Source organism: Beta vulgaris, chromosome 4, assembly GCF_026745355.1.
Source record: "Beta vulgaris subsp. vulgaris cultivar EL10 chromosome 4, EL10.2, whole genome shotgun sequence".
Lineage (NCBI taxonomy): Eukaryota > Viridiplantae > Streptophyta > Magnoliopsida > Caryophyllales > Amaranthaceae > Beta > Beta vulgaris.
This window is the reverse complement of record NC_079205.1, coordinates 6,439,360-6,463,198: the sequence shown is the minus strand read 5'-3', so window position 1 is coordinate 6,463,198 and position 23,839 is coordinate 6,439,360. Positions and strand designations below refer to the sequence as shown.

Sequence of the window (23,839 nt, the reverse complement as noted above, 5' to 3'; positions counted from 1 at the left end):
TTGTTACCATTAAAAAAAAGTAGGATTTTCACTAAATAGAACAAAGTTTGGAAATATGTATGATTTCATCATTCGATTTTTATATTTGTAATATTAACAACGAACATCAATTTCATTTCCAAAATGTTATTATACGTTTACGAATTTATGTAATATCACTCTCGATCACTAATAATAATGTTTGTATATATACATAAAACACTTATCTTAAAAAGTTCTCACATAAAATAGAGAAATATTTCAATTTATTTAGAAGCTGGATGTATCATATACCTACAAATAAAAAAATAATAATACTTTTTATACAGAAAATTTGATAGGATGGGCTTAGAAGCCCATGAACATGGGGAGGACACGTTCTCTCAACGAAAGTTCCTCTTTTATGGATAGTGATAAATGGTTGATGTTTAATAGAATCCGAAACATAGCTAGAAATTAGAATAATTCCCCTAATTTCCACTCTTTTATCAACACTCACAAATCACAATTCACAAACAACAACAGATTCTCATCTCCTTTTTGACACTTCCAATCCATAATAAGTACAAAATTATATTATTATTATCAAATCACTTACCCCTTAATTAATAAATAAAAATAAAATAACCTCTTCTCCACCGTTTTCTCTCTCCACCCTACCCCCGAAAACCCTCTCTTTCTCTCTCCTAAACTCACCGGAAAATTCAACCCTCTTCCCGGAATTTTCCGGCGACTCATCGGAGATGGTTTCTCAAGAAAACCCTAATTGGTTGTATGATTATTCTTATATGGATGAAATTCAGATCTCTGTTCCTGATTGCAATTTTGCTGCCCCTAATTCTGCCTTCAATAATTGTCAATTGCAGCAAGCTTTGACTGTTCCAATTAATGTCAGGTACACCCTTTTTTTTTGTGTGTTCTTCGTAATTAATTTTTGGGTGATTTTCTTGTGAATTTTTGTGAGGCTAGGGTTTTGATTTGGGACCCCACTTGATGATTTTGTGGGTTTATTTGGGTAAAGATTGAAACTTTTGGAAATACCCATTTGTGTATTTATTGTTTCATGGGGTGTTTTTGTTGATTGGATGATTAATTTGGGATTTTTTGTTACTTTTGATTGTGCCTCTTTACTGATTTTTTTTGTTTTGTTTTGCCCTTTTATTGAACTTGATCAAACTAATTATAGGGTTGCAATATTGATAATTTGGGTATTTGATATCAGTTTCAGTAATGTTTGTTATTTGAACACGTATGTAAAATAGGAATTCTGGATGATACAAGTTTATTGTGTTTAGTTATTGTTGTATGGACTATGGATGAATGATGCAATTATTAGCTGATTTAATAGTGTCTTTTGAATAGTTTGGATTAGTGGAGTAGTTACTTTTACAAGGGAGCTGGGGTTTTCTTGTTTGATCTTTCTATCTTTATATACATTTGCTGCGTCTTCAACAAGCTTGAACTGATGTTTTTACATTGTTGAGTGGAATATCTCTGGAGACATCACTCTGTGTTGTTCTCTGGAATGTAGCTAATGATCATTTCGGTTTATTCGGTACATTGCTAAGATTCTGGTTGGCGATTAGTTAGGCTACTTGAAGTGTCCTGACTCATTGACGGTGTCCGACAGAAATGTCTAGAATTTTCTAGGTTTTCTGTTTTTGAAGGATCATACCCATGTTGACACAGGTATGACATGAGTTGGACAAGATAGGTGAAGAATTTGAGTATGATAAAAGTGACTTGACTGTTGTGTATATTTGGGGAGAACTGAATTTCTGGATCCAAAATTTTAGGTGAAAATTATCAATAGAAATGGATTATGATAAGTTGCTCTCTTATAGCATATACCTATTGAAAACTGTTTTTGACCTGAAGATTTAGATACATGGCTTTCATATCTCCATCTCTACTTTGAATTATGAAGTTACACATTGGTAATTCATCTTGCACACTTTGACCCAAGATGAAGTGCTTGCTCCTGGGATAAGTTTAGCTTTTGTTTTGGGAAAAATCTCTCCTTGTTCCCTAGTAAGAATGCTGAAACTGTACAATCTAGGTTTAATAAACAGTTTTTCATGTTGGTCTATGCAAACATGATATAACTGATGTTGGTTATAACTTTCTGAAGTACGCTCGTGTTCTGCACTCTATATATAAGTGTTCTCTGATTCTTAGCTTTTGCTTGTTTTATTCAGTGCGGATATAGATGGAACTTATGGTGATTCAGAGGGCCTCAAGGAGAATAACTCAAAAAAGAGGTATAGTTTGTGTCCTCTTTCTATCTTTATAGATATATTGCTCTTTGATAATTGATTGACATTCTGCAGTTTCTGATATTTGGAGAAAATTGTTATTTAGCTATTTGAGGTATGACCTATAGATTATTTTAGAAAAGATCAAATAAGTCTGTAAGAATGGATCAAACTGATAAATTCTTTGTCCTTGACGATGATAGACTGATATGAATGCTTGGATCAGCATCATAGACTGTGGTCTTGTGATTGTCTGCCCTCCTTGCAGTTTAGTGCTATTTTTGCCATGGCGAGGGAGTTTAAGTGGCATCTTATTTTAGTTTATGATGATATGATAACTAAGCAGATAGTATCAGATCACTTACTGACTTAGGGCTTAACTAATATATTGTTTATTTATGGCTTGGCGTTTCCCTTTTTTTCCTCACTAACCAACACTATGTTTGTTTGTTGGGAGCCTCGTGTGAGGCACCTAGAGAATGTTGTTATGGTAAGGTATTTGGGATAATGATAGTGCTTCGTCTTATCTTGTTCACTTGTCACAAGCTGACTTTTCCCCATATTACAGGGGAAGATCTGAATCATGTGCTCCATCTAGCTCCAAAGCTTGCAGGGAGAAGGCACGTAGGGACCGGCTTAATGACAAGTTAGTTCTCGCTCCTCTTTTCTATGATTGTTTCGAGTATGTCTGTTAATTACTGGTTTGTGTTGAATAGAGATAGCTATGTGTCTGAATTGCTTACTGCAGGATGCATGATGGGTATTGGGGTGCTTGTTGCTTGTAATATACTTCATATGCTAGTTTGCTTGTGTGTGAAATAATGTTATAAAATCATGTGTAGGTTTATGGAATTAGGTTCAATATTGGAACCTGGTAGAACCCCCAAGACCGACAAGGCAGCCATTTTAATTGATGCTGTCCGAATGGTGACTCAATTAAGGAGTGAAGCCCAAAAGTTGAAGGACTCAAATTCGAGTTTACAGGAGAAGATCAAGGAATTGAAGGTCTGTATACTCTACCATTTCTAGTCACTAGAGAACTTCTCTTGCAGCTTACCTTTTTGGTAGTTATTCCAAAGTGGCTAAATTTGCCTTTTGTTCTCTGTAGACTGAGAAGAATGAGCTCCGAGATGAGAAGCAGAGGCTGAAAGCCGAGAAGGACAAGTTAGAGCAGCAGCTGAAGACCATGAACACCCAACCTGGATACCTTCCAGGCCCAACTGCTATCCCAGCTGCTTTTGCTCCCCCAGCTCAAGCTCCGGGGGGCAAGTTGGTGCCATTCATGGGATACCCAGGAGTTGCCATGTGGCAGTTCATGCCTCCAGCTTCAGTCGATACATCACAAGATCACGTGCTCCGTCCACCAGTGGCTTAATTGGTTATGTCCTTAGGCCTTTGTTCAGATTTACTATCATGCCTTAATGATTCTCCCTTCCCTCCCTCTCTTTCTCTTCTTTTTGGGTTCAATTGTCAATTTGCCATTTGACTGTGCACTATTTTGTGTGCTGAAGTCTACTAACAAACTACATGTGATGAGATGTGGAATGTGTATCTTAACAGTGGAACTTCAATGAATATGCCGCTTCTGATGGTTAAAAATGAAAGTGTAAAAATGTCTGAATTAGTAATTTTTTCTCCTGTTTTATCCATCCCATCCTGTAAATTGGTTCTTTTGCCCTTGGTTGACTAGTCTTAGATTCTACCTGGGCTTCATTGTTTTGAATGTAAGCGATTCTTTGAACCTTTATAAGGTCGCTGGAAGAACAAGTAAATGCAATGTCATGTTGACTTGCTTCTATTGGAAATTCAAGTTCATGTTTATAATAAATTTAAGGTTTGGCTCATGTAGCCGATCCTGTCTTATTGTGATTAAGGCGTTGGCATTATAAATTTAGTTTTATGTGACAAGTCGTTGCTCAACTGAGGAACACAACTCGAATATATTGTTCATTTACGAAACTGCTCCTCTTTGCTACATGTATTGTACTATCTCCGTCTTGAAATACTGTACATCACTCATGTTGCCATTTCGGGGTATCTCGAAAATCTGTCATCTATTTATCTGTTGATCCCACATCTTAACTATGCATTATTCTTTATCACATCTACATTTACCTAGTTGGAACCTGCTGAATCCGAAAGTTTTGGTTTGCCTTGTAATGGTCGGTGAAACTGCACTACAAAAATGTGCAAACTTTATTTGTAGAGTTTCCACATATATTATGCAATCTTACATGGGTCTTTTCTAGATTTGAAGATGAGGTAAGTGTGGTTGCTATCTAGTACTAATGTTAATGTAGATAGTGGGGGTAGGTTTTGTTTTTGGTAAAAAAGGTTGGTGCCATAATTGAATTTTCGTTGTTTGAGGACGTGACAAAGTAAAATAGCAGCAAATGATAGGTAAGCACGCGTCGCGTGATACAACTCGAAGCTTCTTTGGTCTAAGTTGGAGTGCTTTCTGCCCAAAATCAGCGATTACCAATAACTTGGAAAAGTCTTGCACGATGGCAGATGAAATTATTTTATATGCATGGGCTGCGTTATTACTTATTACTCCCTCCGTCCCATAATATAGTGCCTACTTCATTTTTGGTAGGTCAAATTTTAAAATTTTTGACCGAATATTCTCATTTGTATATATAAAAAAATGTATTCATGTGGGATCTTGTTAGATTCGTCTCAATGTATAGTTTCATAATGTTAACTTTTTATATTTTTTATTAATACGAAATTGAAGATATTAAAGGTCAAAGTTACGTCTTGGAGACCGTGTAAAAAAGAAACAAGCACTATATTATGGGACAGAGGGAGTAGTGTGTTTGATACTAAATTAATCAATTACACTAGTGTCCTACATGCAATAATATGTTATGATTAACAATATGTTGTCCTGCATGCAATAATATGTTATGATTAACAATATGCACAGGTAATGATTGTATTAATGTTTATTAATATATTTCACCCGTTTTGAAATAAATGAAAGAATTTTCTTAAAAAGCTTTCACATAAAAAAGAAGAGTTTTATTCAATTCAGAATGGAGGAAGTGTTGCATTTATAATAAATTAATTGCTTTCTTATTGTAAATCAGAATGGATGAATTTTATATGATGTGACTTGACTACATATGTTGTCTTGAGAGGGTTAAGACCCGACCATAAGATGATAAGATTAACGCCTACTCTAATTGCTCGACCCTATATCTTAGTATTATTAGTTTTCTGAACCCTCTTAATTGGTATAAGCATGGTGGACCGCTCAAACGCCGTAGACCTTTAATTATTATATGATAAATTCCCATCTCTTGCCATTTAGTTTACTTTAGTTTAGTTATTAATCATTCAACAACTTTTCTCTCTGAGTAGTTAAGTAATTGTGCATTGTAGAATTCCTTTCTTTATAACAAGTGGAAATTAAGACTTTTAGACCCTTTAAAAAGTGGAGTCGTATGCTGTTGATTGCTTTACACGCTTTATTAGACGGTCCTATATAAAAAGGCTTTTTCAATAATGATGATACAAATCCATTCCTAAGAACCATGATTTCAGCAAGTAGAGAGGAACTATAGCTGAAAACAGAGGTGCGAGCTAATAAAAATTACAACCGAACTAATCCTTTAAAAAAAAAAAATGGCTCACTAGTCACTACTTAGCCAACTATCAAACAATTACAATTCCATCCTTGCAAAGTAAATCACCCACATGTCTTTACTAAGTTTCACATGCGTCATCCATGTATTAAATGACTAAGCTGACCCACAAACTTTTTTTTTTTGGGAACTGGTCCATAAACTTTAGCAGCATCACATTATACATCTAGGTTTTCTTATGTAAGAAACAACATTTCTTGTACACCCGAATATATTATGTATATGGTATACTCAAGTTCTTTTTTCTCTTTATTCGGAGTTCTCTCTATTATGCAAATTTTGCTCATATATAGTTTTCAAATGAACAATGAGCAAAAGAAATAGTTTTAAATGTACTACACTCACAGTACAGTATACATCTAGATGTATAATAAAAGGTGTAGTTATTTAAAGACTACATTTTTTTTCATGGGCTACAACTTGGCCAGATTTGATAAATGGGTTTATAAGCACAATATTGTTGAGTAAAAGGGCCACAAAAACCAAAGGTTTAAATGTGAGGCTGAGAAGCCTCTCCTCCACCTTATCCTTTATACCAATATTTGCACTTTCTTATGAATTATGATCCTATTGATGATAACATTAACACCCCTTTCAAAATTCAAAACATCAACTCAGAAACAATTTTCAATGGCTTCCAACCTTCTCAAAATCCACATTCAAACCACAAAATTTCCTTATACTCCTCTCCCATTTTCTCCTTCCAAAATCCCATTTTATTCTCTTCCATCATTTCCCAATCACACATATCATCCTGTCTTAAAAACTTTCATTTTTAAGAAACCTCTAAACATACCAAAACACTCACTTCCCTCCATTCATTCTTCCCTCTCTAACTCTTCTTCCCCTTCACCACCAACTTCCAAAGAAGATGCCATTCTCCAAGCCAAAACTAGCCTCTCGACCGCCTTACAAAAGCCGCTTAACAATCCTAAACTCACTGGCAAAATCAAGAAACAAAAGCAACCAAGATTTAGAGTTGAAATACCATTGATTGATGATTCCCCTGAATCACTCACCCAACTCGCTTTCGACGTTTTTGGGGACCTTCAACTCAAGAGAAAGGGCTCTTCAGTTAAAATGTTGTTCGTTTGGCCTAATCCCACTTCATTGGCTAGTGGAGTAAAAGCTTTTAAAGGTCTTAAATTTGGCTTAGTTGAACACATAGAGCTTACTACTGTTATGACAGTTGATAACAGAATTTTGAATTCTGCTGATGTGGCTGTATTTTTGGCGCCAAATTCTTCACAGTTGACAGTTATGAAGTTAGCTAGTGACAGTTTGTATTCAACCCCTTTGGTGTTGTTTAACCCCAAATGGGCATTTGAGGAAGAGGGCAATTTTGGTGATTTGAGTAGTTTTGTTGGTTCATTTGATGTGGTTTATGCATTCCTAGGATTGGAAGTTAGAGGGATTTTAAGTAAGAAAAATGGAGTGGTTTTTAAGTATGTTAGAGATGGCATAGTGAGTGGAGAGAAATGGAATGTTTTAGTGGAAGAAGAAGAAGGAGAAGCAAATCAATTCAAGGTGGTTTCGAGATTCAAAACTCGGCCTTCGATTATCGAAGTTGAGAATGTTTTGTATAATCTTATGGCAGTTAATTCACCTCTCACAAAATCAGCTAAATTTTTGAAGGACTTAGTTTCTAATGTAACAGGAAAGAAAGCAAGTTGATTGAGCTATTATTATGTTTGATTATGGTTGCATGTTCTAAACATTTTCTCTGAATGATGCATCAAAATTATTGTACTTTATTTATAGACTGAAAGAATATAAGAAGAGGGTATACACAAAAATCAAAAGAACAAAAAAAAAGAGCTCCTAATCTAAGGAAGCCTTATCTTAAGTAAAAAAAATAACTTCTTTCTTGTTCTGCCTCTTCATCTTGCATTTTGTTCCACAGGTTTCTGGCACCCATAGTTCATGTACAAGAGTATTTACCTCAATTTCATCAAAAAAGTAATTCTCAAGCATCTCTAATATGACAACCCTTGATGAATTTGTCAGAGAAGTTTATGTATCTAGCCCATAATGGCCTGAGTTGTGGAAAAGCTATATCAAGCCAAGGTTTTGCCCTTCCATTAAAATGGACAACACCAGCATTTTCGGCGTCTATGAGACTCGTATTTTCTTGGTATCCGAGACCCAACATATGCCAGAAGGGATCGATGACATGAACGTTACCATGGAATGCAATTAGTCCTGGTGGTAATGTGCCTAGCTGCCATAAACTTAGGTCTGACTTCAAATTCTGTGTAAAAAATAAAATCATATAATGTGATCAGTCAGTAATATATACTGGTAATTAGTCTAGTAATTAACTTGTTAAATATCATCAGACTTACTAGTTGAAGCCACTGATAATAGGAATCAGTAATGTTAGAATTCCTCCATGCCTTCAAATCAAAGATGTTCATGCCATAAGCCCAAGCACATTCCTCTGGGTGGAAGTTGTTTGCTATCAAAGGATGAGAAAAGTTCAAATAGTTCTTGAGTCTCTTTGACATTACAAACTTATCATCTCCACTACATGTTTGTACTGCTCCATTGACCTTTCCATTCATATCAATGTCCCACAAGGGTGACAGATCAGTCTGTATTACGATATCATCATCGAGGAAGACGATCTTATTCAGGCTCGGGAACAGCTGGAAGTCATGCATGAAACAGAGAACTGTGAACTTCTAATACTACCCCTAATAATACCTTCAACTAAGAACTGATATAAACTGAACTTATTAGTCCTTATTGGAGCTGATAAGCTCTATAATCACCTTATGTTTATACCTGATTAAACCTTATCAACAACGAATACTTTTTAAGGTAAAGAGAACGCATCATAAATTGGTAAAAGGAAAAATGAATATACCTCTGGGAGATGTATTCTAATGTGATTCATGATGGAGTTATACTTGGGACTCATGGCTTGGAGCTTTGCAGCAATAACATGAGGTCTTTCAGTATCGCTTGCCACAATTGCTTGAGATCCACCTCTAAATTGTGACCTAGCCTTTTGATCTTTTTCCATGGCCTCCATAACAGGAACTTTCCCTTTACTAATCCAATCAAATTGGTGCAATGCCTTGACCTCAATGACAGCAGGTGTCAAAGGATGTAATGCGAACCAAGCTTGCATAGGCGCGTAGGTCTTTTTATCAGTAATAATGTGTAAAACAACCTTCTCAGCCTTGAGAGAATTACGAACAAGAGAATTTGCAACGACTGAGGCTGCTAATACATTGTCAGAGGCTAGAACAAAGTGGAAGAAAGAGTTGTCTACTAGATAAGGGACTTGTTCCGGATTTGGCAGCTGAAGACGAGCAGCTGAATTCATACTGTGTTCATTTGCTAGCCTTAATGTAAGGCAGTAGAGTTGTTTTGGAATGCTGCTAGATGCTACATGCCGATATAAATATTCTTGAATCTTGGCTGTTCGTGTCCTTTGTTCAAGATAGTTCACCTGTAAAATTACTTGCAAGGTTTATATTAGGCTTTTAATAGTACTGATTGTTTCTCCTCATCTGATTGTTCTGATAGCAATTATGCGCGTAAAGTTAAAATTTCACAAGAATAACCCATAATCGAGATTATCATGAAAAGACCGACAGGAATCAGAATTATGTCTGTTTATGCAATGATTTACCAATTACCATTGTTTTTAGCTTGAGAGCAAATGTCCTGGCATCTGGTCTACTGTCTCTCATTTCAGCCATAAACTCTTCTAGTGACTGAGGGATATCTGACCCCGGATTTTTCTCATCAATAACTCGACTTGGTTCTTCAAATACTTCATATAACACTTCTGGGACCTGCAGTAAGTAGATTATAATGATAAATCTTAAAACTTCTAGTCTCATTAGGATACAATATATTACCAGAATAAATTCCATAAAATTAGATTAATTTGTTTTAAAGGAGATTACACTTGAAGGAGACGTTCTTCCTAGAATCCTTGGCGCTAATCTTTTCCCCAAGCAACCTAACAAGTAACATCATCAAACATGTTTAGTATATGAACCTATATCAATAGAAAAAGATCAAATAACTGAAAATATAAGATAAGTACTAATAGTTTGTTTAGCTTGGTTGTTTAATATTCAGTCATATACATATCATTAACAAATAAAGAGTAATCTCAAAAAACTCACATTTGTAAGCTAGAAAAAGAAGGTTACCTAATGAAGAACAATTTCTTTGTCCATCAATTGTTTCCACAGCGGTCATCACAAACACGAAACGCAGCAAAAATGTGAAAAACAGGAGGGAATACAACACCATCCTATATGAAAACCGCTTTGAACCAGCTTTTACTTTGATGAACTCTCTGACTCCTTTGCCAGGAAAAACAGTTACATGCCTTAAACTCGGCGAAATATGAAGCTGCATTGTGATTTGTGAATGTACAAGTTTGCAATATCACTACCTGAAATGATCAAAGATATGAAAGAACACAGAACATACAAATCTAGCCCTGGCCCCTGAGCTAATAAATCTTAAGGAAAACGCGCCAAAGTTAGTTCCTTTTGTTTTTCTATTTGCTATTTTGACATGTGGGAAGAACTCAACACTCAAGTTGAGAGTATGTAATGCATTGAAAATGTAATAACATGTAAAAACAAAGGAATTGTGTAAAGGAAAATTCTTCAGGTTGTAGTTCAAGGTTCCTATCAGTTACCTAACTTTGCTTAGCATGTGGGATTCATATATAAAATTCTGTGTATCTTTGCATATTTGACCATTGTTTTAAAATCATATAACATGGTTGTTTGGAAGATGGAGACATGGGACTTGCAAAATTAACGTGACAGATTTTGTGTCTTAATTTTATAAGAGATAAAAGAAAGATTGGATGGATAATAGTAAAACAAGAAGCAGATAAGAAGGAGCTGTTTGGCAATTTGCTTTTCTTTAACTCTACATTTCTTCAGAATATACAAAGGGCTTATGTGGAAGTTTATGGTTAAAAGAGATAAATATTCATCGTAGGAAGTTTATTTATGTTAGATTTTTGATAGAAACAGAGCTTCTACAAAGGAAAATGACACTTCACTCTATTTGGCCTGATGAAATAGTATGCTTTAGTAAGAAGGTAACTATATTACTAGCTTTATGGTTTTCATAATAGTTTGCTTTTTAGCCTTTTTCTTCTTATGGACTAATCTATATTGGTAATTGGTTATGTTGCATTATTGCATTTGCATGGTTTGCTAATCCTGTATTTTGCTTTTGCTTATGAAGGGAAGAAATATGAGCATGGTGGATTGCTCACCATACTCATTTATGCCTTTTCGCGCGCTAACCTTGAATATGAGTTCCTCATTTTCCTCCATCTTCTTCCTTCCTTACTTTCTCTCCTCGTTTGTTCCTCTCAGGTGGTTCAACCCAAATTTAATGGCTTCCGACGAGAGATGAAGAGAGAGAGAGAGGGGGGGGGGGCATGGCACTGGGGTAGCAAAAATATATGCTTATAATCGGCAGCCATGCATATGGCAGTGGTATAGTGGTTGGTCTAGGCGATAAGAACCGGAAAGGATGAAAGGAATATAGTAGACGAGAGAGAAGAAGAATCCGATTATGATGTAAAATTTGGCGGTGGTCCAACCGACGTCGACTAGACCGTCGTTGTGGTTGGCCATCTCAAGTACATGACTAAGACTGCTTGATTGAGACGGTCTCGGCTAAGACTTTTCGTAAAATGAAAGAAAAGTACCATCATAAACCAACCACAGGCAGAGACTTCCCAATTTCAGAGTCCAGTAAGAACCTCGTCACAAATTCCAACTATGAAAATGACAACTCCGTAGTCAGATTAGAATTAATCATTAAAAAAAGACCTTAAACAAGGTACAATTATGTACAGAGTGCATATTATTGACAAGACCAACTATTATGTACAAATCCAATAAAAACGAAACTGCTCAACATCACAACATTTAACATAGTTATCCACGATGTTACGCCTTACTTCTCTAAAGAAATCACCATGAATATTGACATGAACAACTTATCAAACACCTTGAGAATAAAAGAATTGCCGCATCCTGTAGAAGATGAAGCAAAACAATTAATGATAATCTAAAAGTTTCTATTCAAAAAAAAAAAAGGCTGCAAAATGCAGAGGAAAAAGAAAACAGCAGAGAGATGAAGCACAAAAGTAAAACATATACATATTTACCTCTCTATATCAAACTCTCAATCTTTGCCTTCAAACTGATTCTCCATTTTCAAGGCTTCACTATAGTTTATTTACAAACTTGAACCAGGGCTTCTATTTTCGGGTTCTCTCTATCTCTATTATTTACAATGTCAAGCTCAGACGACAGTCTTTCAGGGCAGTCATTAGTATTTACATAGCCCAGTGTTGCATCTGTAAGATTACGTGAACCATCCTTGTTTTCTCCAATGCCAAGAATGAGTTCCACACCAATGTCAGTCAACGGGCTGAGTGCATGTGCCTTGCTACCGGTTGAAAGAGTCCCATCTTGAGGCACCTTACATAGCTGAGGCAGCTGCTGTGATTCAAACTTGCTATCTGCAGCAGCAACTCTGGACAAGGAAAAGCTGCTTAACATCAATTAATATACTCCTAACATTAGTATACTCCCTCTATTTGTTATTAATTGTTCTAATTTGACTTGTGATCGATCACATACCCCATAACCTGTATCTCTATACTCATATAAACACACTTATCTCTTTGTTAGTTGCAACAATGTGACTTTTACATTATTCACATACTTTACTCTCATCTTGTTAGATTTGCGTCAATGTATATATATTCACAATATACATACTTCCTCCGTTTTTTTATTAGATGTTACACTTTTCAAATCACGGACTCCTAGGTAATTTTTGGAGAGGAGAGAGATAGAGAGAATGAAAAACAAAAGGGTCCCATGTGAACACGTGATAGGAGAGAGAGAGAGATAAGCTATTATCCAAAATAAAAGTGTAACATCTAATATAAAACTTCCTAAAATAGAAAGTGTAACATCTAAAAAAAACGGAGGAAGTATTATTTTTCCTCCATATTTTTAGTCAAAGGTATGCATTTGCAGGCGTGAAAGTCAAAGCAGTGCAAACTAAAAAAGAAATGAGGAAATATGTTTTTAATTTTTCCTCCATATGTGTTTTTAGAATATAAACTTTCTACAAAATTTACGAAAGATATAAATGGTCAAAGTTGTACATCGAAAAACGAGAAAATCAAAGTAGAACTAACAACAATTGGAGGCAGTAGTATATTTTTTAACAACATTCATTAACAAAACCAACTAAGAAAGTGTTTGGATGGAGAAAAATAAAAAAGTGATTAGCAAATTCCCAATCTAAAAGGTAAAATTTAATTTTCAAAGGGTGGGAAATAGTCCTTCCAACAGTAGAGCCTTTCTAAAGCAAAGGATGAAACATTTTCCTATTCTATATCATGCCCTTCTCTACCATCCATTATCTTCCCTCCATTTTCAATTTTCCTATTCTCTCTAACTTTTCGTATAGGGAGCCAAATAAACAAAGTAAATTCTAAATTATGTTCTACTTTGGAAAAATGTTTTCATGTCAAATCATTTCTAAAGTGTTTTTGGTCCAACCAAACATTTGATATTTCGTCGGAGTTTGAACATTTGACAAGATAACCACTAATCCTCCATCCTCTAAAACATCCATGACATGTTAGATAGTAAAAACTTGCTTTCTGGAAATTACCATGCTTACAGTTGATTCGGGTAATAACACCAGAAACCACCGTCCACCACCCCCATATAGAGAGCATAAAAACAAGGAGACAGATAGAAGGACTACAGATTACCTGGCCGGTAGAGGTTTGGGAGTATCCACATAATCAGAAACAGGAACCAAATCCCTGGACCTAGCTTCAAATGTACGTACAGGAATCCGTTCAATCTCCATTTCCCCTCCAGTGTTTTCTCCGTCTACCTTGATGGCATCATTCATCATTGACTGAAAGTAAATCTGTAACAATTAAATGAAATAGATAAAGCATCTACACGGATTATACATTATGTGTATAGTTAAAATGCCATAAGATACCTCAGGTCTCGCCCAAAGTGGAACCTGCTGTTCATGCATTTGCAATTCAGCTTCAGAAATATAAAGCTGATTTCTTTCTTCAGCACTTAACTTTGATCTACCACGATATCCGTTTCTGGTCCCCTCACAAAATATTTTGGTATATTCTGATGTACCATTTTCACCATAAATATCAAAGTTATCTTCTCTTTCCCTCCGTTTATGAGATATATTCCATTTTCGAGTGGCCTCAACTAACAATTTTGAATCATTGCCTGGAGCTGATCCATAAACAGGACCTACTCCAGAAACGGCATTTAATGTGTCTTGCCCAAGAGAAACTCGCAGTGCATATTGGATCAAACTACCAGAAGGAGAGAACACCAGCAAGTGGTACTTAGACTTCATAGCAAATGCATCAACATTCACGTCATTGCCTTTGCAAAGATGGAAAGCTGCAGCAACAACACCAGAGAAAGAACTATTCTTGCCTGTTGCAACAGCTGCAGCACCATTAACAGTTCCTTTCCAGCCGTTATTTCCATTTCGTATCCTGCTAACAACAGACAGAGTAACAGGTGGACCAGAAACAAAAAGATCGTTCTGATTTAACATTTGAACAGCAGATTTAGGCAGCCTTGGAACCACTGAATTGTTCACAACACTAAATCCATTACTATTAGCATTAGATTCTGCAAACTGAAGATCCACGGTACCACCAAAAGGAGAGATAGCAAACAGATGGTTTGTGCCCCTAGAGGAACTTATCATGATCCAGCGGCTGTCGTTACTGAAAGTTATATCCTGTATAATCTACAGACAATGGAGGGGTATAACCATCAGAAAAGGATGAAATGTTCCATCATTTTGGCAAGAGTGGCTAAGGCCAAAGAAAGATGGACTGAAGTAGTAGCCTCACCGCATTGGTAAGACCACGTTGCAGTCTGTAAAGATGCAAACAGGATCCACTTGTATTGGATGCAGAATGTCCAGGCATTATGCGGAAAACATTAATGTTATGGCCCTGAACTGAAGCTGTCACCAACAGGGTCCCACTGGGATCAAAACATAATGCGGCAATAGGACTCTTGTGTGCTTTAAACTGGGTGATCACTGATTTACTGATAACATCTTTCACAATGACCTGAGAAACAAATGGTATTGAAACATTTAGATAGCACAATAACTGGAAATTTCACAAACCAAAAATACAAGAAACATCTATAATTAATCAGCAAAAAGATTGGAGTACATAATCACCCAAATTTTTGTACTTGGAGTATGAGAGGAGAAGATTTTGGGAGTCTTTTTTATTTGGTATGAAAAATATGCATATCCAATTCTAAAGCATATATACCCCCAAAACCATTATAACTATGAATCCTAAATGTAAAAAGCTTAGAAGCAAGACAAACAACTTTAACAATTAAATAAGCACACCATTCCAGCACTATCCAGGTCATGCAGATGACTGTGATGCCCATTAACAGTGCCATTGACTCTGCTTCCAGTATTTCCAGATTGAACTGAGTAATTAGAATCAGGTAGTAGCTCCGAGCAATACCGGGACAGCTTTTTATAACCCATATCCCCCAGGGTCACAATTCCTGCAGCAAGATGCTTGCTAGAATCTACTGCATATTGAGCCACACGATTGCCATTTGGTGCTGAACTGGGAAAAGTGGCTGAAGGTGTCAAATGCTGTGGACTGACACAACCTGCCTTTGACACATCTATTGGATTCCCACTGTATGCCAGCCACCTAGGACCCAGTGCAAGTGGTCCATAGCCTATGCCACTGTAACCAGGATAGCCAGTCACAACAGGATTCGTGAGGATAGTATATTCCCTCTCCAAGGTAGCAGCATTAAAACAGTGCACCTAAAATGAAACAATAGTATTCCTAAGCATTATCTTCTGCAATACTAGAAGAAGATCTAAAAAGGAACAGATGATTACCTGAGCTGCCTGAGAAATAGCTATAACCCGCGGACTGCACCGAACAGAATAAATAACTGTTCTAAACTTTAAAATATGTACATAAGACTGAGAAGTTAAAGAATAAAATTGAATACTAGAAGGGCCATGGGGGCCATTCCCAGGACCACTGCAATTGGGATTGCTTCCATTGCAAGCACTTTTTCCATCCAGAAGACGAGATCCATCTGTATACACTACCAGCAGAGGACGACTATCAGAAAATTTGTCTCCCGATGCCATAGCTGGCAGTGGCTTTGGCAGCATTTGCAAAAATGAAACAGGACCGTCATGTTTGGAGACCAAGTCATGAACGTTGTGAGCTTCCTCCACATCCCATACCTGAAAACCAGATCGATAACCCAGCAGCAGGACCTGCCGTGCAATGTTTCCCTCAACTTCCAACTTGTCGAACCCAGCCCAAAGTACCTTCATTTGTGCAAATATATATTTATGAAGTTATTGCCAAAATTCAGAAGAAAGCAGCAAAAAAATAATTTGGTGACATTAATAAGGAGAAAAAGTACTTATTTGCATTTTAAAGGTCCACAAATGAATTCGCTTCAAAAAAAAAAGTCCAGAAATAAACTTACAGTTACCTTAACTCCATCTCCCTCACACACTCCCTTTACCAATCTCATGTGTGAACCCCCATAACCCCATCTCTCTCACACACTATGGAACCCCTACCGACTATCTTCTCATCATTTTTCTTGTTCTTACTTTGAAACTGTCTACATAAAAGCCTACACTTCCTACTAAGATATATAGAATGTGTTCCCAAGCCTGGCAAGACATTTATTTGAAGTAGGAGGGAGTATGAATTTGTGAAGCAATTCAATGTAATGTCCTTACTCAAGCAATAAATCTAGTTCCAGCTCATGTCATCACACCTTAATTTAAAAGGCGCAAGGCGCACCAAGGTGCAAAACGCAAAGCGCGAAGCAAAGGGAGGCGCAAGGCAAAGGCGCACGCATGCTGTAGGTGAGGCGCACTTTTGGTGCCAAAACACTTTAAAATCAATTGTAGAACATATTTATACTCCAAACAATATGATAAATACATTAAAAATGCATAAAAAGAACATACTAATTGTGAAGTATATTTTTCTCAAAAAAGAAAGTTAGTTATTATTTGAAAATAAAAATCTGATCAGAGTAACTTTGGCCGTGACCTGGAGCTAGCCCCACAGTACATTCAACAAAAAAAGAACAGAAAAAACAGAAATGAGGGCTCTCAATCCTTTACTTTCACGTAAAAGTTTACTCCCAGTGGGGACCACAACAAAAAAAAATGTTCAAGATATGGGCAGAAACCAGATCGAAGAAGAAGAACACAAAAAGAAAAAGAGTTAATCGACAACACCTGCAAAAACCTTTACCGGCGTCGGCTACCTGAGGAATAAAGCGCCGGCAACCACGGAAAATTTCCAGTTGGCAGTGTCTGTCATGAAAACCGACGTCACATCCTATTGTCAATTTTTACCAGAGGAAATCAGGGTTTCGCCAAATTGGGGCTTATTGGTTTTCGATTTAAATTGAAGCAATTTTATGCAATTAAATGAGGGATCTTGGTCGAATTTATAGCATAAAGCCTGGTGAGTTTTAATTTACAAGAAATTCTATTTTGTTTTTTCGGTTTTGAACTCAAATCTCCTCATCTCTCTCGCATTTCCACATAAGTGGCAAATGCAGTGTGCCTGACTCGCCCCTGGCCTAGGCGCGCTTTTTAAAACTAAGCATGACACATTCTAATATGAACACATTTATGTGAGTTGTGATAAATGAATAAAAATGTGCCACGCTCGATTCTCTAAAGGCAATGGCGAAATCCACATAAAGATTCAGGCAAAGCTAACCTAAAACTTATAGAACTCTGCAAGAACCTTTTCACTTGTGTATACTACATGTAACGCACCCTCCATCCCTTAGGGCCCGTTCGTTATCAATTTTTTTTTTTTTTCAGTATTCAGTTTTTTTGAAAACTAAAAACCAAAAACAGGAAACCAGAAAAAGTGATTTTCACTTTTTAGTTGTCAGTTTCCAAAATCATCATGTTCCCAATAAATTTAACCTAATATTTTATTCATTATAAGACATATCATATGACTTTGAAAATAAAAAAAACCAAAAAATAGAAAAACCACAGTAATACCGAACGGGCCCTTAGTTTTTCACACTTGAGTTGATACGAAGATTAAGAATGACATTTTAAAAGAATTGAAAGTAGCAAGACAGAGAAGAAGAGAAAAGAAAGTGTTGCTATAACAGGGAAAGGGTAGATATGAATATGATGAAGGGAATAGTATTTGTCTGGGACTTATAATTAGAATATGAAGAAACATTTGGGATAGCAGCATGATGGAAAGGTGAGAACAAATCCAGGAACAGAGGCAGTATGTGTGGGTAACGTACAACTAGCAAAAATTTAGCGCACAGCATACCCCATCAAAGACCCACTTATTGAGCGTAAGATATATACAGCCTTTACAAAAGGGTGAAACTCTGATCTTTAATACTTGCATTTCTAGAGATTAAGGGCTTTTTAGCTTTTCAAAGAGAATGTCAAAGAATCAGGAGCTACTTGTGTATTAATCAGGATCAGGGATCTCATGCATGGAAGTATAGAACATATGGTTAAGGTGCAAAGGGGACCCAGATGAACAAGGTCAACTTAAACAAATTACTTAAGCACCCTTTTCATGAAATTAAATCTCTTTTCCCCATTTCTTCATTTTCTGGAGATTAAGGGCCACAAAGCAGTTTTTACGATAAGGTAACAGATTAAGAGGAATCCTGGGTGTGATATTTATGGATGTTTAGCTTCCTTTCCATGCATATATCATGTGTCCATGTCCATTATAATCTTTCTACAGGAAACATATCATAGAGCACCAAGCTCACAATTATGCAGGAAATTAAAGTTGTTAAGCATATACTTCCTCCGTTCCATAATAAATGAAACACTTCTCTCTTTTATGTGAGAGCTTTTTTAGAGAAGTGTTTCACTTATTATGGAACGGAGGAAGTATGAATTAAGCTAAAGCTCCTTTGCTCTCACCATCTCCTGATTGCCCCACATCTCAAACCCTAACCCAGCCAGTAATAAGTTAAAGCTCCAAAGAGCATAGCAGAGCCTTTGATTTTCAACACTTCAAACAAGATGAAGTCCACATAAAATTTAATTAAGTTCCACAATAAAACACAGAGAAAAGACACAGCCTTCAATCCGCATAATGATAATAAAAGTTCCCATCAAGGCCATACACATCTCTTGATTATCATAACCCATAAAGTTCATATAGTCTTATTCTGCCCAAGTCATCTTTCACCACCTTCTGCAGCCTGCACAATGCACTACAATATTCTTACTCTTTTGCATCTACCAGGATCATAGACGAAGATGTTCTCATGGCACATCACATTCAGAAATCAATGTAAAGTATTCTTGAAACAGAATATGCATGATTTTCAAGTGGCAAAACTTCAGTCACATCAGGACTCCACAATAGAGATCTCACACTGTAATGTCAAATTTTGGAGAGACCATTTGAGAGCAACATTGGGTGTCTAAGTATCAGAGATACATCAGCTCCATCTATATCAGCAGATTGGCTAACACTATTCTGTTTTTGACAGCATATCTCCACACGCGTGAGAATTAGCATTCATGCCAGTGATTAGAGACGAAACATAAATCCTCTCAAGGATTACGATGTGAACAAAAAACAGTTCAATGCTTGGCAGAAAGTCTGATCAAAAAATAACCTCAACTGTCACCTCAAGCATCACCGGACCGTGAATAGCTCTGTTCCAACTTGTTTTCACTATTTAAACAACATTCTATAAATAAGAGAATGTTGCCACTTGAATCATTAAAATTATCATCAACTAGTGCTACATCTATAGTTCACATAGCTCAAACAATGATGTGTTACCGACTTACCGTCTTAAACCACTAAATCATACTCGATAGCATAGACTTCAGTCAAGAAACCTGACAATAAATCAACTCCATATTCATTCTCCCAATATATAGCAGTCTATGTTACTCAGCTAAAAAGAATAATCAGAAATCGAAATAATCTGCAAAAGCACATCAAATGAATGAAGCTCGTATTCATATTGCTATAATTAAACCATCCGAAGAAACAGCCCCGTATTGTTTCTCATTATCACTAAACTAGAACCAGGAAATCTTTTCCCTCCAACTAAAGAAAGCAACAAACTAGAGAGCACTAAGTTGATCCTTAGTTCCGTACTTATAAGTTATAACCATCTTCCAACCTCAGTACTTGACAAGCTGTAAAACCACCCTGCGTAACAGCCCCATAATTATGATTCCACTCAATAGAAAAAAAAGGCACTCATCAAATCCCTTCAAATTGCAGTGCTGCAAAACCCAAAAGCAGCAGTAAATTCGCCTAGCTATCTGTAAAATGTCCTTGCGTGCCCAAGTCTTAGAAGAAATGATCACTCCAACTCACATTATCCGCGCCTGACCTTTAACCGCCATAAATCAGATCGAAAACCAACAAACTGTCAGCCCAGCAAGTACACAACTTCCCTCTAACCCTCATCAGTCATTACCATCTCCTTCACCTCAAAACTTGTAAACAAGAAAACTAATACAACAAACTTCCCTTTTCTCATACATTTCTGTTTCCACACAAATTGTTACACAATTGCAAATAATAAATACCAAGTAAAAATATATCACTTAACAACTATAATATTCAAATTGATCATATAAATAACTCAACTAAAGTTGCATAATCTACCCCACTGCAAGTCTACAATACATCAATCAACACAACAAAATAAGGAAAGACAAACTACCTGATCATAACGGGCATCATCATCTCTATCCAACACAATCGACGAAGCCGCTGATCGGACCGTCGAAGCCACAGTAGATGCACCAGATGAAACAATCCTCAGATAACTCGAAATAGCCCGGAACGAATTCGGAATAAACCCGTTCGCCCGGCCCGAAGAAGTAGCAGCAGCTGCTACTCCTCCCTGAGATTTCTTCCCTTCACTCCTCATCAACCCCTCTCACAGAAAACAGTAACAATACTGAATTGGGATAATATAATTCTTCTTGATCACAAACTCATGTTTTATAGCTCAATATTCACACAACTTCCCCCAATTTAATTCAAATTAATAAAAAAACCCGGCAAAATTACTGAAAATTAACCAAACCCTAATTAAGCAAAAACAGATAATTAACAGCACAATTTCCAAGCATCAAAAACTGCAGATGTACTCTACTTTCCCCAATATATAAATAGTTTTGTAAAAAAAAATGAAGAGATAATTATCGGTAATATAAATATAAACAAATGTACAGTATTTACTTACGGTTGAAAAAAAAAATTAGAAGAAAAAAATAAGTGATGAAATTAATTTAATTAAAGTTTATAATCAAATCATATACTAAAAAAAACGTTCGATCATATAATTAGTAGAGAAGATAGAAAGGTTCTTTGCCCTTTGTTGAAGTTGATGAGTTGCGTGTGTGAGAAGGTTTTAGAGAGAGAAAGTGAGGAAGATGAAAACGGAACAGTTTTGTTTTTGTTTTTTTTGATGATTAGATAATGAAGGAAGAAAATAGAAAAGGGGGGGAAAATTAGAAGATAAAAGAATTGATGAGAGAAGATTATTAAATATTATTAAGAGACTCGATGTTTACGTCTTTTATTTGAGGGGAATAGGAATTGAGTTGTTGAACTTGAAACTAAAACCTCCCTACACGTCTATTAGAGAATCTTATGAAGGTCAAAAAAAAAAAAAATCGGGTTAAGGTCATGATTAATCAAACATAGAGCTAATATATTTTTCAAAAAAAAAATCCTAGCCTCTCCTCTCCTTTTCTCTCTCTAAAATCCTAGCCTCCCTTATCCCTTCTTCATCAATTAGGGGGGCGCCATGGATGTTTTCATCCATATTAAGCCCCTTTTTCCCTTTTATTTTCAGTTTTTAGTTCATTTTCTTGTTTTGTTCAATAAATTAGTATCTCTTTATGAGATTTTCTCAAACCCTTTTATGGGGTTTTTAGTTTCTGTTTTGGAAATCTCCTTCTCCCCTATGGGAGTTGTGAGTATGGTTCTTTTGTTTTTAGGTATGAGAAATTATTCTCATTGTTGAAGTTCGAGACTCAACATGAAGAATTAGGGTTTCACAACTTCTGTAAAATTATGGAAGACTATTGGAGTACGTTCATTCCAAAATTTCCGCATCTGCAGATCGTATGCCGAACCAGAGCGAACTCACAGATTGCATTGCTTCAGATGAAGATTTTTATTAAGGCAAAATTAAGTCAAATCTGCGATGTTTACATTTCTAGGGTGATATGTATTTCTATTAGAATTTTATGTTTTTCAGAAATGACTTGTAAGTGTCGTTTGGCGAAATATTAATGAAATCCCTTTTCTTTCAAAAAAAAAAAAAATCAAACATAGAGCGCATTACATAGAATTGATAAGTCATTAATTTTATTATTCTTTTATTTACAAAGATAGAATTCTTCATAGATTTAGATACATATAACGAGCATTGGATAAGCGAAAATTTAGGTTTCGTGTAAATGAACCACTTAAATTATTATACTATGTAATTTAGGATTGTCATGTCATCAATTTTATTTTATCTTTTTTTTTTACAAGAATAGAGTTCTTCATATGTTTAAATACATATAATGAGTTTTGGATAAGCAAAAATTAGAATTTTGAGTTGATTGAACAACTTAAATTATTGTATTATATAATTTGTGTGCATAACTTTTGCTACGTAATTCGGAATATTATAATTTTTGTACCATTAGATAATGCTCGAAATATGCTTCGAAATAAGATCTATATACATATATAGTTCTACAACTTATGAATAGATAGTCCCACGTAAGATTGTCATGTTAATAATTTTTATTTTAAATATAATAAAAAATAGAGTTCTACACATATTTAAATATATAAAAGAAGTTTTAAATAAGGAGAAATTTACGTTTAGTTTTGAATAAACAACCTAAATTATTATATTATGTGAATTAAATATGGGGAAAGCTATATGCATCCCTAAGGGATGTATATAAGAAGCTAAAATGGAAATAAGTTGCATTAATTGATCATTTTTATTACATCGGTTGATGCTAAAAATTTTCATAAATTCACAACTTATTTCCATTTTAAGTAGTGTATTTATGTCTTATATGCAACCCTAAGGGCTGCATATAGCATAACCCATTAAATATATTTTTTGCTACCTAATTCAAAACATTATCAATTTTTACAATTGGAGAGTGCTTGAAATATACTTCAAAATGAGAACATATTTAATTAGATGAATGGTAAGACATTTTTTAGTCTTTTTTTATATATAAATATAATAATAATTAAGCTATAAGTATAGTGTACAGCATGTAATTATAGCATTTTATAATAGGTCCAATTTACAGAATTAGACATATTATTTTCCAAAACTTCAACCTTAATTGCTCCACTGAACCAAAACAATTTAGTATTGCAACAAAATTTATTAAGTAAAATTTATTGTTACAGCAAAAACTAAAATCTATAGCAATAAAGTTACATATATATTAGAATTTTGGATGATGAAAAAATTAGAGTTTGATTTTAAAAAACAAACTTATAATATTATAGAGAGTTCCATCTAAGCATGTCATTTTATTGTTTTTTATTATTAATTTTTTTTTAAAAAAATAGTATTCAATATGGATATAAATTCACATAAGGTGTTTTGGATAAGTGAATATTATGTTCTGAAGATAAATAACCTATATAACTTTTATTATAAATTCGCAATATTATAAATTTTATTTTACCTGGGGAGTGCTCGAAACATGTTTCGGAATAAGATTCATATATAATATAGTCTTACAACTTCTGAAAATTTATTTATTTGGATGAAAAAATAACGTACTATTTAT

At 35.3% G+C, this 23,839-nt stretch overlaps 4 protein-coding genes across 6 annotated transcripts; 2 read left to right on the top strand and 2 right to left on the bottom strand.

Annotated features, from left to right (window-relative positions):
* The first annotated feature begins 477 nt into the window (after positions 1 to 477).
* On the top strand, positions 478 to 4,039 carry LOC104907089 (transcription factor ILR3). The gene is made up of 5 exons (XM_010695961.4): positions 478 to 874; positions 2,178 to 2,240; positions 2,803 to 2,880; positions 3,077 to 3,239; positions 3,343 to 4,039. The coding sequence occupies exons 1-5, from the start codon at positions 723 to 725 to the stop codon at positions 3,607 to 3,609; spliced, it is 723 nt and encodes a 240-aa protein (XP_010694263.1). The 5' UTR covers positions 478 to 722; the 3' UTR covers positions 3,610 to 4,039.
* A 2,357-nt stretch (positions 4,040 to 6,396) lies between these two features.
* On the top strand, positions 6,397 to 7,582 carry LOC104907088 (hypothetical protein). The gene has a single exon (XM_010695960.4). The coding sequence runs from the start codon at positions 6,446 to 6,448 to the stop codon at positions 7,556 to 7,558; it is 1,113 nt and encodes a 370-aa protein (XP_010694262.2). The 5' UTR covers positions 6,397 to 6,445; the 3' UTR covers positions 7,559 to 7,582.
* Positions 7,583 to 7,612: 30 nt separating this feature from the next.
* LOC104907087 (probable galacturonosyltransferase 12) lies at positions 7,613 to 11,265 on the bottom strand. Its single transcript, XM_048642696.2, has 6 exons — positions 10,060 to 11,265; positions 9,808 to 9,863; positions 9,535 to 9,693; positions 8,754 to 9,344; positions 8,230 to 8,532; positions 7,613 to 8,135 (listed from the first exon to the last, which is right to left on the bottom strand). The coding sequence occupies exons 1-6, from the start codon at positions 10,268 to 10,270 to the stop codon at positions 7,851 to 7,853; spliced, it is 1,605 nt and encodes a 534-aa protein (XP_048498653.1). The 5' UTR covers positions 10,271 to 11,265; the 3' UTR covers positions 7,613 to 7,850.
* A 401-nt stretch (positions 11,266 to 11,666) lies between these two features.
* LOC104907085 (autophagy-related protein 18f) lies at positions 11,667 to 21,516 on the bottom strand. Of its 3 annotated transcripts, none has more exons than XM_010695956.4 (8): positions 20,728 to 21,516; positions 15,872 to 16,318; positions 15,353 to 15,793; positions 14,832 to 15,056; positions 13,934 to 14,725; positions 13,692 to 13,843; positions 12,060 to 12,445; positions 11,667 to 11,925 (listed from the first exon to the last, which is right to left on the bottom strand). In XM_010695956.4, the coding sequence occupies exons 1-7, from the start codon at positions 20,935 to 20,937 to the stop codon at positions 12,127 to 12,129; spliced, it is 2,586 nt and encodes an 861-aa protein (XP_010694258.2). In that variant the 5' UTR covers positions 20,938 to 21,516; the 3' UTR covers positions 11,667 to 11,925; positions 12,060 to 12,126. The 3 variants fall into 3 exon arrangements, with proteins under 3 accessions (XP_010694258.2, XP_010694257.2, XP_010694259.2); XM_010695955.4 differs by having other exon boundaries at positions 13,692 to 13,855; positions 20,728 to 21,515; XM_010695957.4 differs by having other exon boundaries at positions 12,060 to 12,430; positions 13,692 to 13,855; positions 20,728 to 21,512.
* Between the last annotated feature and the right edge of the window lie 2,323 nt (positions 21,517 to 23,839).

Excerpts from the sequence above, each read along its gene's own strand:
- LOC104907087 (XM_048642696.2), bottom strand. The coding sequence starts at position 10,270 with ATGCAGCTTCATATTTCGCCGAGTTTAAGGCATGTAACTGTTTTTCCT. Across the intron at positions 9,864-10,059 it reads AAGAAATTGTTCTTCATTAG|GTTGCTTGGGGAAAAGATTA; the intron begins GTAACCTTCTTT and ends GTTACTTGTTAG. Across the intron at positions 9,694-9,807 it reads GAAGAACGTCTCCTTCAAGT|GTCCCAGAAGTGTTATATGA; the intron begins GTAATCTCCTTT and ends TACTTACTGCAG.
- LOC104907085 (XM_010695955.4), bottom strand. The coding sequence starts at position 20,937 with ATGAGGAGTGAAGGGAAGAAATCTCAGGGAGGAGTAGCAGCTGCTGCT. Across the intron at positions 16,319-20,727 it reads ATGATGCCCGTTATGATCAG|GTACTTTGGGCTGGGTTCGA; the intron begins GTAGTTTGTCTT and ends GCACAAATGAAG. Across the intron at positions 15,057-15,352 it reads ACCTGGATAGTGCTGGAATG|GTCATTGTGAAAGATGTTAT; the intron begins GTGTGCTTATTT and ends TTTGTTTCTCAG.
- LOC104907089 (XM_010695961.4), top strand. The coding sequence starts at position 723 with ATGGTTTCTCAAGAAAACCCTAATTGGTTGTATGATTATTCTTATATG. Across the intron at positions 2,241-2,802 it reads GAGAATAACTCAAAAAAGAG|GGGAAGATCTGAATCATGTG; the intron begins GTATAGTTTGTG and ends CCCATATTACAG. Across the intron at positions 2,881-3,076 it reads AGGGACCGGCTTAATGACAA|GTTTATGGAATTAGGTTCAA; the intron begins GTTAGTTCTCGC and ends AATCATGTGTAG.
- LOC104907088 (XM_010695960.4), top strand. The coding sequence starts at position 6,446 with ATGATCCTATTGATGATAACATTAACACCCCTTTCAAAATTCAAAACA.